General features: G+C 39.4%; 1 protein-coding gene across 2 annotated transcripts; it reads right to left on the minus strand.

Annotated features, from left to right (window-relative positions):
- Positions 1 to 109: 109 nt before the first annotated feature.
- letm2 (leucine zipper-EF-hand containing transmembrane protein 2) lies at positions 110 to 14,193 on the minus strand. 2 transcript variants are annotated; one of them, XM_019264497.2, is made up of 11 exons: positions 13,897 to 14,193; positions 13,164 to 13,232; positions 9,718 to 10,249; positions 7,326 to 7,469; positions 6,175 to 6,318; positions 5,658 to 5,861; positions 5,231 to 5,350; positions 4,952 to 5,071; positions 4,095 to 4,193; positions 3,216 to 3,284; positions 110 to 2,359 (listed from the first exon to the last, which is right to left on the minus strand). In XM_019264497.2, exons 2-11 carry the CDS (start codon positions 13,208 to 13,210, stop codon positions 2,303 to 2,305), a joined length of 1,536 nt encoding a protein of 511 aa, XP_019120042.1. In that variant the 5' UTR covers positions 13,211 to 13,232; positions 13,897 to 14,193; the 3' UTR covers positions 110 to 2,302. The 2 variants fall into 2 exon arrangements, with proteins under 2 accessions (XP_019120042.1, XP_010732537.1); XM_010734235.3 differs by having other exon boundaries at positions 9,718 to 10,246; positions 13,897 to 14,192.
- Positions 14,194 to 16,918: the final 2,725 nt, after the last annotated feature.

The raw sequence follows: 16,918 nt of genomic DNA on the forward strand, positions 1-16,918 counted from the left end.
AAATGTTCATACTCATCAACAATACAAGACAACTGTGATATATTCACAGAAGAAACTGAATAAGTTTGATTTTACATGTATTAACAAAGAGACATAAGACACGGCTGTCAAGGGTTTCATCATTTTAATGATGTGAATTCTTCGTTTTCATCACCTGACACTCATTTGCCATTTTAACGTGATGCATAAATTTAATGCAGGGTAAGAAGTAACTGGACAGCAGTGCAATTCTGAACTGAAAGAAACTAAAAAGAGGACACATTATGCAGCCATTGGTGTACCAAACCATCTGTGGTAACAGTAGGTATAGTTTCCAGACAGCTACAGCTTCATTAACAACACACTATCATGCTGATGAATGAATGAATGGATGGATGAGGAAGAGGTGACACAAAAAGGATTAACCTGTGGACGCAGAAGAGTCCATCCTGTCCAATCATCGTGAGGAAACACATTTATTCATTCATCTTTCAGTCTAGCAAGTCTCAAGAGGCACAAGAGAAACATGAAACAAATAATTCCCAATGTTGTAATTACTGTGCAAACCTTTAATAATGCAGTAGACAGTACCAGTCTTTAAATGAAGCAACTCAACAAGTCTGAGCAACACATCAACATGGAGTACAGACCTGTATCCAACAGGTAAAAACTGATGTAAATGGGTTTACTCAGAATGTCTGCAGAAAATAGTTTTTGTTTTTGTTTTTTTTAAATTTGGTATCAGAATAACTAAATGTTTTTAATTCTTCTTAATCTCTTTTGCATCCTGAGTGCCGATCTGACTGAAAAGGTGATTGCTTTTTCCATCAGTATCAACACTGGTGATTGTAGGAAAGAGATTAATTTGGATTTGCGTCGATACTTGGATCAAATGGGGAAGGGAAGAGGAGACATTCCACTAAAGAGAAAACTTTTTTCTTTCTTTTTTTTTTTAAACACAATGAGGTGATGATCAAACCAAAATACAAACAATATTGGTACAATATAGAAAATCTGTTTTCTGATGAAAAATGCAAACACAATCGCCCTTTAACCTTAGGCACATATGTAAAACCAATAATATAAATCTTCATTAGCAATATCTTTGCTTAAAAAATATCCTTTTTTGATGGGAGGTGACCATCGATAGATGTCAATGAGGAAAATCTTTCATTCAGCTGCAGTGAATGAATAAATGTATGTTAATACAACAATGTCAAATGTGTAGAGGAGGGTTACAAAATCTGAAGCACTGCTCAACACACACAAAACTGTATTTATACAGTAGACATTAAAGTGGTAAACTTTCCAATAATAGCTTTTAGGATCATATATGTATGAGAGCTTAATTAAGATATTTTTAAATTTTTTTCCAGCCACAATACCAAAAAATAACATTTATCTTATTGTGGCTTCGGGATTTGTGTTTCTCTGACATGTTAATTATACATCTCTATGGGGAAAAAAAATCAAGTATTTTCTCTTTTAAGCTTAAAGAAATCGTAACATCATAGTGTTAAAACACAATACATACACTGTATTATGCAAATAAAATCTGCATTTTCTTTTTACCTCTGGGTTGAAGGAGTGACCTCTCTTAATAATATACCAGTCTTCGTTGGATAATTACAGCAGCAAGCAGCTACGCTATGTCACCCTGCTTAGAGGCAGGGCCAGTCCAAATCAAAAGACGAAATGAGTGACTGAACCTTTTGCATTTTATTAAACGCCAGGCTCAAAGTGTGTCATGTTTTGGCGGTGGGGTGGGGTCTAGCTTACTGAGCAAATATAACAGAGGGACAGAAACCGAACCAAAAAGTTCAGCAAAATATCTCTGGAAAAAGAATTGATGAATTCTCTCATATCCTGAACAGGTGAAAGTATCGAAATAAAACTGCTTAGAGAAAAGAAAGAAAAGACATTAGGCCTTTGCATAGCAAAATATACAAAGCTGCTGCTGCTGTGATGTAAGACAGAGACAAAAATATACAGGATATTTACAAATTTACAGGAGGAGGAGACCATCTAGACTGTAAGGTGACAAACACAAGGTTGACCAGGATATGCCATGGGTGGTTTGGGCTTCATTTCCAGGACATTAGGTCAAAGAAATCACACCATCAGTGGTCTGCCAATCCAGTGAAATTTCAGGCTGGTTTGTCCAGCTCTGACAGAGAGTTACAGAGAACGGAGTGCAAAAATATGAAAGCAGAGGTTCGAGGGTACAAAGAAGCAGCTGCTGAGACGAAGCAGACCTTTCCTCCCCTGAGGACAGAGCTGTGCGAGTCCTTCTCCCGTTCAGTCCAGAGGCTCCTGCTCCTCTTCAGACACCGTTGGCACTCATCTTGCTCTTCTGGGACACCTCGGTTGCTGCTTTAGCCTGTGGAAGAAGCCACAAAACCCGAATTTAACAGATAATTGCAGGTGATGTGAAACAAAGACAAAGAAGGGGATAGGACGATCAGCCAGACATGAACTGTGAACCGGGGTCATTGCAGTCACATGCTATGTGTCTCAAAATACTGAATTACAAGGAGTCTCCATGATAGTAGTACGGATTAGTGCAGCACAGTGACCTATAATGCAGTAAATGTGTGCCCCTTAGCATGTGGTGCCTCTGCACAACTAAACAGCTGAACAGAAGAACATTTCAATAATGGGATGAGTGAATTCAACCACCTGACAGACCTCAGTGTCTTAATTACTGGGCTCACTAAATGAAAGCATCAATACATTGTCAATACCCGTCCCTCATACCAAAAGACAGTATACACAACAATCTCATTAAAAAGATTTGTCACACTGGGGCTTAAAAATTTGTTTTTAAATGTGCCATGTAGTATTTCTTTGCTGCGTGACAGTGACAGGTCTATATTTATCAGCTATTTTTAAACCTCACACAGATTAACTTGAGATGTTCAGCTCCAATTTGGCCAGCAGCTTTCTGTATTTGTGATGGTTACTCTGTCAAACTTCTAATTTTATATTACGTCTTCTCATCTAAACAGATTTCCAACTAGTCTCTAGGAGAGAGACTACTGTATTCAAGAAGTTTCTATTAAGCAGAAAGCTGGTTTTCCAGAATAGCAGCTGTGTCCCACCGTGAGAGATTAGCACGTCATGTGAGAAAGATCAAAGCCAGGAAGAACTAACTGGATTAAGAAACCCTGTATAACATCAAATCCTAAACTGGTTTCTGTGGATTGCACGGGTCCAAAGAAACAATTGGTGCTCACCTGAAGGACTTCAGCAGGAGTCAGGGGTTTGTCCGACACCACGGGAGCCTTGTCTCTCATCTCCTCCACCTACAACATGCAGACAAAAAGACAAATAAGACGAAGGGTCCTGCAGGATTGTCAGGCATGTATACATTTAGCTGAATACAGGATATTTTCAGCTACGTGACAGCTGCGTTTTGTTAAGACGAGCTGATGCACATGTACAGTTCATTTAGATCTTTATATTATTTATGGTTTATGTGATCTTCAGATGAAAAGATTGATAAAGTATATATAAAGCTGCAGCTAGTTAGCCTAATTTAGTACAAAGACAGGGAAAAGGAGGAAGCTAAATGGTGCTTAATCCTCCTTACAAAATCCAAAGTGTAAAAATGTGTTCAATTCGTGATCTGAAAATACTGGTGGGTGAATTTTGTTACCTTTGGAGGGAGCTAAGTTAGTGGTTTCTCCATTTCCAGTCTCTGTACTAAGCTAATCAGCTGGAGCTTTTTATTTACTGTACGCACTGGAGACTGGCATCAAGATTCTCATCTAACTCCCAGCATGAAAGCAAATACGCATGTTTCCTTAAATGTTGCATTTCATTGAGAAGCTGTACAATTTTCCTAATCCATGTAGGAAGATCTATACCTAATCCTTTAATTTGTCCAAAAAAAAAAAAAAAGAAGATACAGTGACTGTTTTGTGACTCTGGTACACACCCAAAGATGAGAAGTGCCCATTCGGTGTCTAATAGTGGACTTATGAATATAAGTACAGACATTGTTTAGGCAGAAATCTATTCTAAACTGCAGTGATGACTCAATTTCCTCTCTCCGTCATCAATATGATTTATCTTATCTCGTGTTGCCGTGTGTTTTGTGGCTGTGCACTGACCGGCCTGTCTTTGATGATGAGAGCAGGGTCCGCCAACATGTCAGTACTGACTGAGGTCGCGTTTGCTCCTGTATTCTCCACTGGAGGAGGAGGAGCTTTCTGCAATAATAATGACAACAAAACCTCTGATAAGAAGACCACATCCCACAAAGACCACCTACTCTGCTGTATTTCTGCTGTTCTGTGCCGCTCCGCTTAAAATGTGCTTATTGTTACATCACTTGGATGTTTAACCTTCACTGTGAAGAATGATGCGCATGCAGACTTTGAGCCTTTAAGGCCGTTTTCACATTTATCTGCTAAAGGAGGAAAGTTTAAGATGATTTTTTGAGAGCACAAATAGTTTGGTAGCCAATCGTGTTCCAATAAAGCAACTTAAACTAAAGTGAACTGGAGCACATACACTATTTGTATAATCATAGACTTTGACAAAATATTATTCAAAGCAGGGATCTTTTACATGTCTTCATGTGTCATTTTTATTAAGGATTAATAGGTTTTGAATTGCTAATGGAGCTGTAATGATTAGTCAACTGAAGAAAAAATCTTCATCTATTTTGACAATTCATAATTCGTGTCAGTACTTTTCCAAGCCAAAATGCCAAACATTTATCTGTTCCAGTTCTTTACATGTTCAAATATGCCACTTCTCTTTGTCATATAATTAAAAAAATATCTTTCAATTACGAAATAGTCATAAATAGTCTCTGAACGTACCAAACGTCAGTGACCCGGCATACCAGCTATTTAAACAGCTGGAATGTTAAGCTGGGCACAACTTTCTCTAATCTGTACATTCAAGTAAATACAAAGCTTGTGCGGCCTGTAAGATTTTAAGTAGACTGTTAAAGTCGAACCTCTAGTTTGGGAACAGGTGGGATGACGGGGGGTTTTGGTTTGAGGTCAGTCAGGTACATGGCTCTGGAGAGCAGCAGTAGTGATGGTGGAACGTTCTCCTTCAGGTGCAGGTCCAGCCACTAAATGGAGAAGTACATTCATTAAAAACACACTGCATCAAGTCTGTTCATTTTGTCTGAACAACAAACTTTTCACTTGCAATCCTGCAATTTATGCAACTGCAACTGGTTATGTTAGAAACAAACTAGAAAGCTCCAAACAAACATTCAGCCCCTCACCTGCTGCAGCTGCAGACGTAGCTGGTCAGTGGTGAGACCCAGAGACCTCATCCCCCGACTACGACACGCTGCCTGTAACTCTGACACACTCATGGCTGCCACACCCTCTGCTGCAATCATCTGTGAAGAAATCAGAGTCAAATGCGTGAGAAACGAGAACTGGAAGTACTCAAAATCTGAATTTCTTTATTTCACAAGGACAACAGAGATTAAAATATCTGCCAAGCCTGTTCCTGTAGTTTTACCATTGTCAAAACTTGCATACTTGGGGAAGTAGTTAGCAGAAGACAAAGGTAGTTGGGCTAAACTTCAGGTATGGTACTTCTTAGTTTTATAACCACCTATTCTTTCGTGTCATGACTATAAAATCATGCCATCAGTCCCTCGACCACAAAACTACCAGGTCCCCACCAGTCCTCTATCTCACCTCATCGTCTGACTTGATGGTTCTGAGTTGCAACATCAGCTGAAAACGCAGCAAGTTGTTTGTGCCGATAGGCTGCAGCTCCAACAGTTTACACAGAGCCACTAGCTGGGGGCGCTCCAGGTGCTCCAGCGTTAACTCGTCCTCAAATAACTTCGAAAACCGGACAATGTCCTTCGTTGTGGGCTGCTCGCCTGTGCCCCGAACCTGACGGGAACACACAGAGAAAACAATTTCAATTTCAAGTATACAGCTTATTCGAACAGAGAACTGCACACATGGAATACACTAATGAAATCAAAACCTCTACTTTATTAATACTACATTCAAAATTGCAGTATTTCATGCATGATCTGCTCTGCTCATTGCTCTCAGAACAACAGACATTAATGACAGCAGAGTGCAGAAGAAACTTTACAGCAATAATAAAAACTTATGGGCTGGACCGTGCTGTATAAAAAGTGTGCAGGAGGTACTACTACCTTTTATCACACACCGGACACGTTAAACTGTAATTCACCTTCTGAACATATGTGGAGAAGCGCTGCGTCTCGTCTTCTGTCTGAGCTTTTGCCTTGTTCCTTCTAGCCATCTCAGCGATGGTCTCTTGGAGAAACTTTGCCAGTTCCAGCTTAGCCGCCAGACCTTTCTTCTGCTTCTCCTCCTGCATGATGGGAGATGGAGGGGACACTGGTTAGTTTAAAAAATATATACTTCAAACACAATAACAGTTTGATGTATTTAAGTACAGTAAATACAGCTGTCAGTGACGCATAGTTCAACATTACAGAGTTAAAATGTTTCTTTCTGGTAACTAGGCATTTTGAAAGACGCAGTCATATATCATAGTGATGTAAAAGAAGGTTTTACAAACAATTTCAGACAGTTGTGGATAATTGTTGCGTTTTCCAGCCACATAATACTATACCTTTTACAAAAGCACCATGTTTGGCTGCCTACTTTTAACTCATGTTTGCTCATCTTCTCCTGCACTAAATGAGTCATATTTTTTAGAAAAGAAAGGGAAAACATAAAGAGCTGGTGCCTCAAAACTTCATAAAAAGCTATCATACTATACAGTATCTATCAAGAGAGACGGTTCAGGATCACTTTTTATATTCCTATAATAAAACGCCTATAATAAAAACACTGTTTCCTTTTGGTTCAGTGAAGTTAATCACAATATGTTCATTTGCTCTGGTACCTCTCACTCCGTTTTAGATAGAGCATCTAGTATCACAGCATGCTTTTTTTTTCTGTTCTCATATTGTGACTTGTGTCCAGTCAAATTTTCAGAGGCCTGGCACCTCTGAGCTGTCCAGGAGCAGGAGAGCATATCTATGAATCACCCAACCGTGCTCCCAGAACAACCAGGGAACATGAGAGGCCGACTGGGCCGAGGACAGAAAGCTTTCCATAAAAAGTGACAGTCATATTATTTCTATATTATCATCCTTATGTGGATCTTTTAAAAGTATTTTCAGGTTTGAAGAGCATGTTTATATAGTATTCCAGCTCCCAAAGTTAATAGGCTAGATTAGATAAAGTCAGCTGCCTGCACAGGCAGCCGTTCTTAACACAGCAGCCACAGTCATATCTGAAAAGTTACGTAATGAAGCCACGTAATGTCCATTCAAGCGGCGGGGTGTGTGTCTTTACATGTACACATGCCTTTTTGGACTCTGTCTCGAAGGTGGAGGGCAACATCTCTGGAAAGAGTTTGAGGAAGACCGGAAGAAGGAACTCCATGAAAGGAACGATGATAAACACCATGAAGGGCACCAGACGAAACAGATCGGCACAGGTCCGCATCAGCTAGGAACACAAAGAAAAACAATGGTCACAAAATGTGGAAGGTGACATGGGCCGGTATTCATGTCAGTGTTCAAGTCTTTGGTGTGTGTGCATGTAAGATCCATTACACATGTACCAAAGCTCTGACAGTCCTCTTTTAAAATAGCCCAAATATAGTTTTACCATGGCATGTGCACAACATGGGTCACCAAGGGTACACACACACACACACACACACACACTGCAATGCGTGTACTCCAATCAGTCAGCGAGACACACAGTAACAGTATGTTCTCTTTCAATGATCAACCAGTTCTTCTCCCCATGAACCGACAGAAAGCTTATCTGAAATTTGCAAAGATATGTCCAGGGAAGAGCCAACGCTTTTAATAAATGACATATCAGCTGAGAGTGACGCGGGCGGAGCCAGCTCAGATAAAAATAAATAAATGAGACTGAGCTGGGCTGATATCATCAGTCGACATTATCTCATCACAGATATGAGCAGTGTGAGTGTTTACATCGACCAATAAGTAACGAGACATTGCAGAAGGAGCACACTGACAGGTTTATATTATAAAGTGTCACCCTCAGTCTATATCTTAATTTTAATAATTCATTTTGAAGGATCCTTAAGTGTTTATGTTTTTAGCCTCTCAAATATCGATATCATCCTGACAATTCAATTACGCTGTGGTCTAATACAGACATATCCCTTTTGAGTGCATTTTCTAGGTGTGTCATGACTGAAGTGCCACTCTTTGTTGAAAACAGCGTTTCAGATTCAGTATTTTGCTGGAAAAGAAGAGTCAATTTCCTGCCCAAATCTTCCGATGCTGTGCAGCTGTATTGTACAGGAAATAATCTAAAATGAGAGGAGTCTCTGTCTATCTGTCTGCATGTCTCTGTCTGTCCTGTGATTTGTCTCAACAAGTGGTCGCCCAATCGACTTTACGTTCGGTGGGTGTATTTCGGAGGACCCAAGGAAGTGCAGCAGTGAGTGTGAAGTTTGGATGAGTGAGAGCAGAGACACAGAAGTCATTCAAAATATAAATAAAATGTCAATTCAGGCTCTCAGAGGACAATCAATATTTAAGATATTTAGTTTACGTAAGAGAAAGAAAAAGGAACAAAATGTCCTAAACTATTAATCAACTATCGGAATATTTTCCAAGTAATCAGTTGAATATTAGATAATTGACTGATTGTTTTTAGCTCTTCTATGTTAGTTATGATAAAATACTATGTACAGTGAAAATTAGGTCTGTATATTAGTGTAAAACTGATCTTAGAACAGTCTTTTAACACAATACAATAGATCACTAGCAGAAGTGAAGAGTCTTTCACAGGAGGATTAAAGTCACAGACTGACCTATTTCAGGTTTAAAAGGAGTTTTAACAGTGTCTTTGTTCCCTGCGGGTCAGTGAACAATGAGACGATACAGCTCCTTCTGATGAAGAACTGGTCGGACACACTGTGGGTCACAATGCTTGAATCTGTTCATCCACAGCATGGTGTGCAGAAAACCGCATACCTGCTGCTCCTCCCACATGTGTTACGACTTTGGGAACACACAGTACTCATTCCTTATTGACATGTAAAAGCCGTGAACAGCCAAAAAAAACCCTGAAGCCATAAAATATTTCTCATTGATTTACTGATAATGACTCAGTGCGAGAGTGACAGACAGACAGAGGAGGGGAACCAGGATAACAACTTTTAGAGCCGAGTCTTTTGTAATGACAGTGAAGAAACCAGACGACTGTAAATAAACCAGACAGACATGTCGCTGTGACCTGAGGGCAGTATAACAAGATCAGACCGGGGCAAAATATTTCAAAGCTGAATTTAACCCAAAGCCAAAGATCTCTTTGTGCACAGTTACTTTCAGGTACAATAGTTTTAGAAACAAGTAGGTTTAATGTGTCCACTGAAGGAGAGAGTCTTTGTTAATTATATAACTTACCATGCTGGCGGACAGTGGCATGGCTCTCGGGATGACTAACAGTTGCTTTTAGGTGAGTTCCTATTACAAACAGGTCGGTTTAACCGTTTCATGGACAGGAAAAGACAAGTTATGTTCTTGTCTGACATCTTTTTCCACTGCAACAGTATTTCTGGTGACAAATCCACGTGGGCTGGGCTTGTGTATGTGGATAACAACTTGCTGACTATAAATTATGGAGATCCCTGTGCCTGACATTGCAGGGGTTTACACTGGAAGATAAATAAACCCTGTAAGATTAGAAAGACTGAATCTTCTCTTACCCTTCTTCTCTCCCTGCGTGTGAGCAGTTGTCCATGCAGCAGCCTCCACACCATCCTGCCTGCAATGTTGATGTCAATGCCAAGTAACCGGAAGCCATTGTAGTAATGTTTTAACTCATCCACAATCCTCTGATACAGAGACTTCTTCAAGACTGCCCTCTCCTGCACCGGAGGAACGGCAGCTGCTGTGGTGGTGGACGTCGGAGCGGGAGCTGATGGAGACTGGGGTGCAGCAGCCACAGAGTCCTTTTTCGCTCCCAGAGAAGCATCCTGGGTAGCAGCTGGTGAAGCCTTAGCATCCTCTTGTTCTATGTTTTGGAGCCAAACACCTGAACTGTGTAGAGAGCGGGCGAGCAGGGCGGAGTTGTGGCCACGGCAGAGGGCGTGGCCTCTGTAACAGTGATTGTAGCCATAGCGGGAGTGCCTGAGCGTGAGCTGGGACGAGATGTGGCGAGGAGGGTCTACGTGGAGATAGGCTTTGGAGGACAGAGAGGAACAGCTGTTCCTCTTGGATAACAAATATGATCCCCTGCTGACAGAAACAAGAAAAACTGGTTAGTTCTGATAAAATACTGTGAAAGGTTTTTGATGAACTGATCCATTGATCACACATGCACAATTTTGATAATTGCCTATATATGTATTAAGTGACAATAACTAGAGTTTCTGCTTTTAGCTTTTGGTATTTCACATCATCGTAAAGTGAAAACTACTGGATTTATTTTAGAAATTAGATATTATATTGGATTTTTCACTGTTGGTTGGGAAAAGAAGATTGGAGGATGGCACCTAGGGCTCTAGGAAATTATTAGCTATTTTCTGACTATTTCACAATGATGAAAAAGAAAATAATCTGCAGATTAATTAATAATCAAAGTCTTCATTAGTTACAGCCCTAATTGACTCCACTAGCTTGTATGTTGATACATGATTATCCTAGTAATCAAATCATGAGCTGCCAAATAAAATGTAAACGGAAAGTCTTCAAAGTGTTTTTTTTGTCCGATCAACAGACAAAACCCAAGTTATTAAGTCATTTATGTAAATACAAAAAAAAAGCAGCAAATTTCTACCTGAGAAACTGGGACTTTGATAAATGGCTTCAAGTATTAATGTAATATCACAAAAATTGCTGATAAATTAATGACTAATCAACTTATTTTAGCACCACACCACACAAAGTATAGCTGTCAATCAAACAGACTTGTCATTGTCTGCAAGTGAGGCAGCTTAAAGCCAAACTTATTATGTTCCTCTGATGTATGTGCTGCTCTAATGTTTAAGTAGCCGAGTAGGTAAAGTACCATCTTTGTTCTGTGTGAGCATCAGTAAAATGCTCATGAGTCAAAAATTTTCCAGATGTTGCAACTCCCTCGAAACAGATCATCATCTTCTGTTGTATGTATTTGTGATTTACTCTAGGGAACATGACGTTAGGCAAGAACAAATAATATCCAAAGAGTGCTCGAGACTTGTTTGTGTGCCGCAAAGCAAGATGATTGTACATTAGCAGAAATGTAGTACAACATGGACGTGAAAGCAGTGATCTCTTTATTTAAAAGTGTAATAAAAGTATTAAATCAATGGGTAACTGTGATCTCAATACTGTACTATCAAAATAACTGGAATTATGAGTTTTGCTACAATCTTGCAGCCCCATTATCAACTAGAGATGAACTAAAAACTATTAATACAAAAAAAAAGAAAAGAAAAAAAAAATTCAAAAATTTACTCGAGCCTCTTCAGTCAGCTGCTTCTAGGAAACATGAATCTCTTTTTGAACAACATTAATTATGTTAATAACATGTTCAGATCCAGTATCTACAGCACGGATAGGTTTTAATCCCGTTGACAGCGAGTGCAGTTCACAACTGTCATCCGAATAAACCTCAACTTGGTCTCAGGTGACCACTTGTAACCAAATCTCTCTCCACACAGTCACTGCTATGAAAAAAAAGCATTAGCAGCAGTTTTCAACCTGCGTGTCATGAACCCAGCTCGGGGTCACTTGATATGCTGACAGAGATACAACAGATTTCAAGAGTGTTCTTGTAAACAAACAAAGGGGTATGTTTACATTGACCAAAACACACTGCATGTTTCCTTGAGGTCTAACAAATGTGTTGCATGTATTTCTATCTTCAGAACACATTTTATGTTTTAAATCCTGCTTTGTTTACATCCACGTTTGCTCACACACTGCTGTGTTTCTTAGTGTGTTACTGGCACTTATTGTTAGAATAGTGTGAAACCATAAACACGGCTGACACTACTAGAGGTCAAACATCACAGGGAACCTTTAATAGAATATAAATGTATGCCTAGTTTGCGCTATATACAGTAGATATCTTCTATCACATGTATAGATTTATATAGCGATGCTGGATAGTACATTTACATTTTCTACAAACTCAACAAAAACAAACAAAACAAGATAGAAATGATCAAAGCTCATCAAAGGAAAAACACCTGATGTAAAAGCATAGCTAACTTCATAAATTAGTATACACACTAGGTACACTTACACAATTCAATGTGATCCAATGCAACAACTCAACCTTTCCCAAGCTCATAATGTTTAAACTTTTCAGAGAGGTATTCACTTAACTGTCATGTTTATTGTTGAGGTTGTAGTTTGCAGTTGTTTAAAACTGGACTGCATTATATTGAGGTGTTTCTAATATTTTGGCCACCCTGTTTACACACGAGGCCAAAATAATAGAAACACCTTTCAATATTACCTGAATAATAAACATAAAGTAGAGTTAATAGCTCTCTGACAGTGTCAAGAAAAACCGAAAGATTATAAGCTTCGTAAAAGTTGAATTTATGGCATACTGGATTGTTATGAATGAAGTGGACGGTTGGTGAATTAGATATCTGCTAGCACATATGTCTGTAAATTTCTATAACAATGTTAGACAGTTCCTACAAGCTCGACCGACAAAATAACCAGAAAGAAATATATTCTGCTGATCAAAGAAAAAACAACAACAGCCATAAATTCTACTTTTAGGAAACTGGTCTGCATTATATTGAGGGGTGTTTCTAATATTTTGGCCCTCTCATGTATGTAAACGGGGTGGCCAAAATATTAGAAACATCTCTCAATATAATGCAGTCCAGTTTAACACCAATAACAATAGTTAACGTAATAATTAAATTCATACCTCTTTATGGCAGAGTTGTTGTACTGGATCAAGTATAACTGAGTTAAAACTGTGTAATTGGGTCGTGAGTATTTAGGAAGGGGAAAGCGAGGACAGCTGACACTGTGAGGCAAACTGAACTGTCTCCTCCTCCTTGTGATCTTCATCATCATCAGTGTGTGTGTGTGTGTGTGTGTGTGCGTGTAGCCATGAGACCAACAGGCCAGCAGACACACTGTAAACAGACTCACCTTCAACTGCAGTAAAGACTGTTTTCTTTTCTTTTTTACTGCTTACCTTGATCTTGTGACTGCCAAGAGCACCTGGTGACTAAAGACGGCCATTGCAGGAGCAGATTACAGTGATCTGTTGAAACACATGGAGACACAGAGAGAGAGAGAGGGAGAGAGAGGGAGAGAGAAGGAGAGAGGCAGGTGTCTGATTACAATCCACTCATATGGTGCAGCAGCAACAGGCTGACTGGAAAAATACAAAAAGCAGAGTCCGTCCGCTCACACACAAACACAAACACAAACACACACATGTATGAAACAGACGCCATGTTTACCTAACAATCAATGTATATAACAAAGTTAGCATGAGCACAGCCGGGCAGCATGCAACGCTTCATGTTATGTAACAACACAGTTATGTATCTGTCACACATAAATCACACAACAGTCACACAACGTGACGCTCAGCTGCTTCATTTCCCACTGAAACAGCGTGAAGCGGTGACAGAAACGTGTAAACACCGCCGCGGTTAAATGGACCTAAGCTACAACGCTAACATCTTTTTTTTTTGGTAATTTTCCACTAACGTTAGCTACCAAACTCAGACATCACAAACAATCTTAAAAGCTACACCATCACCACTCCTCTGGAAAGCGTTAAAACTCACCGGTAATTTAAAAATAATTCACATTAGCATCGTGCTAGCGAAGTGGCCACTAGCTACAGGCTATAGCCGTCTGCTAGCGTTGCCGGTTAGCCGGAGAGCTAGGCTAGGCTAGGCTAGCTGGTGACTAACCTCCAGCGTCAATGACGGAGCGATGGCTGCCGCTGCTGCCGCTGCTGACTGGGCGTTGTGAGGCTTCTCGGTGAGACGTGGATAATGTAATCCATCCACAACGATCGGTTGTAGTGAACGACAGCGACGAAAGTGAGTCCCGGTGAGGTGATAAACCCATTTACGGTGGGCTCATACGTTTAAATCGCCTGTGGCTGCGTCGTTGTTGTTTCAGCTCCTGACCGTCCCCGCTGTGCGTGTGCAGCCTTCCCAGGCAGCTGCACGGAGAGACCCGCACGGTACATGCGTGATTGTTGTGTGACCGAGGATCGTGTTTTTGACAGGATGATCACTCGGTGGTTTAAAGAGAACTGTATCCCACTCCTTACTCAGTTCAATTTAGTCAATCAGATGTTTTATTTTAAATAAAGTCATATATTATACTGCTCAACAGTACTGTTAACGATTGTCCTTCTCTTTTGCAAAACCAATGAATACAATTAAGAAAAATGAATATGTAAAATATTTATTCAATCGTAACATAAATATGCTGTGTCATCAGAGATTAATAGAACATGCTCTACTCAGATACAAGCTTCTTGACAAATTACTATAGTCAGTGTATTTCTTATTTTGAAGTTTGCCACGACAGACTGGACGGTCTCTTTTTGTTTTATTCTGTGTGTTTTGATAAATGCCAGATATGAAAAGTACTACAGCCATGGAACCAAACAAAGTGGATCAACAGAGTGAATGTTAGATTCTGCCCATCCTAAAAATCTCCATGAGCATACACGTGTTAAAACACGGTACATATTGGAGATGATCTGGAAGATAAAGACTGTTTAGAGTCCAAAAGGATTCAGAGGGTTTCCACCTGATTTCCTCTGTAAATGAAAAAATATGTAATCTGAATTCTGATATTTTAACTAGAAAAACATTGATTTTGTTTCCCACAAAATAGATTCACAATAAATGTGAAGCTATGCAGAAACATGCTTCATTTTACACCTAGATTATTGTTTTTTGTTTTAGTTGTTTACAATTATTTGAGTTTTTAAAGGTGGTCGTCATGTACACCCCGAGATTACTCTTCAGCTGCAAGACCCTGTGTTATGATTTAATTGTATAACGTTTTTATCTTTATTCCTTATTTCTATGTTACTTTTTATATAGTTTTCTATTTGTATCTTTGCACAGGTTTAATTTAAATTAAGATTTTTCTTAATTTTGATGTATGTGTACTGTGTCTCATGCTGTTACTGGATGCTTGCAGTTTCACCTTTGTGCAGCTTTCAAACACTGTCATCTTATTTGTATATCATATGGCTGATGAAGAGGGCCAGTGAGATCTGTATATTTTCTAACAAATTTGTGCACAAAACCAGGACAGTAAATCTGGAACTTATAGTCTAGACTCTTGTGCTGTGGTTGCTTCAGACTCTTTTTGTCCTTTCCTGATCAAACTTTGCTGAACACAGCTTAATTTCTCAAAACTAGCCAGCCAAGAGCCTAATTTATTCAGCAACCAATTAAGTACAAATCTCCAAGCGATGGCAGTGAGCAGTGTGTATTTTGGTGTAGTGATTACTGGCCCTTTACCCTTTTAGTTTTGAAATGTGCTTTTCTGTACAAATACATCAAAAATAATTCTAAAACTATAAGTCGCCAAGCAATCAACCTCATGTACATAAAACTTTATACTTTAGCTTTATAAATCATATTTATTTCAGCATCCTTTGTACTCTGCACTAATTCTTATTTTCTACTTTCAAATGTTATTGTTGTATTGTTATATATATTTTATTTGTACATAATAGCATAATATTTATTTTTGCCTGTTGAGGTCCTTGTTTTTATCTGTATTTATGTCTATAAACTATATGTACATTGAGAGGAAAGTGAAGCCCTTGTATGTGTACACATACCTGGCCAATAAAAGTAATTCTGATTGTCCTAATGGATGTTTATGTTAATGATTATTGCTCAAATCATCACTATCAAACTGAGCTAGCTCCATGAAAAACTCAGCAAACTCCACCTTCCAATGTGGGATTAAAAACCTCAGAAACCTCAGTGGGATGAAAAACTCGTGTCATTTAAGATTTTTGTTGAGTGCAGACAGATGTTTTGGAATATAAAGTTCAGGTAGCACCACCATATAAACATCTATTATCCTAAAAGCTGTGTGCTGCACACTAACAGACTATAAAAAAAGTGAGACAGAGTGAGAGGTCTTTACGTTTCCCCTCCTCTCTGCTACAGATCAGGCGAGGAGGCGTGTAACAGCCAATCAGAGCAGCTGGTGCAAACGTAACTTCAGCATCCGCATCGCGTTTTGATCAGGGTGGGAAATAAAAAAATACAAAACAATTATTTAGTACCGTTTACACCCTTTATCATAAAATGACACGATGCCAGTAAAATGAATAAATGGATAAAAATGAAGAGCGTGTCTTTATTTGTTCGGTTGTTTGTTTGTTTTCCACATCATCACTACATCCTCAAATCAAACACTGTGTTTCATTTTCGTTTTTTTTTTTTTTAAAGTGTAGGTGTGACTTTTTATTACTGCATTTTATGTTCTTCCCCTTTTTTTCTGTGTGTGAGAGAAGTGAACTACACATCCCGGGGTGCTCCTCATAACCCCTCCGGTGTGGATCTGTGTGATTTGGCGGTGAAGAAGAAGAAGAAGGAGAAGAAGAGGAGCAGGAGGGAGCAGGCCTGCACAAACAGGCTGCTTTTGTTGAACACGGAGGAAAGAGGGCGAGCTAGAGCTGCTTACAATCACTACCATGAAGAAGAAGACACCGGGAGAGAGGGGGTGCATTTGAAGATTTGAACATATCTTTCACTGAAACGCTCCAGCCCTTACATTGAGGAGGAAGAACCAAGCATTGGGATTGGGCAGCGACCAGATAGCGTAACACTCCCCCCACCACCACCACCACCACCCAACCACCACCACCTCCTCCTCCTCCTCCTCCTGCTCTCTCTGTTGAGACTTGCGTAAAAAACGAAAAAGAAAGGGAAAAAAAAAAAA

The sequence above is a fragment of the Larimichthys crocea genome, chromosome III (genome assembly GCF_000972845.2).
Source record: "Larimichthys crocea isolate SSNF chromosome III, L_crocea_2.0, whole genome shotgun sequence".
NCBI classification, from domain to species: domain Eukaryota; kingdom Metazoa; phylum Chordata; class Actinopteri; family Sciaenidae; genus Larimichthys; species Larimichthys crocea.

Excerpts from the sequence above, each read along its gene's own strand:
- letm2 (XM_019264497.2), bottom strand. The coding sequence starts at position 13,210 with ATGGCCGTCTTTAGTCACCAGGTGCTCTTGGCAGTCACAAGATCAAG. Across the intron at positions 10,250-13,163 it reads TTGGCAGTCACAAGATCAAG|CAGGGGATCATATTTGTTAT; the intron begins GTAAGCAGTAAA and ends TGTTTCTGTCAG. Across the intron at positions 6,319-7,325 it reads TCGAGACAGAGTCCAAAAAG|GAGGAGAAGCAGAAGAAAGG; the intron begins GCATGTGTACAT and ends CCCATCATGCAG.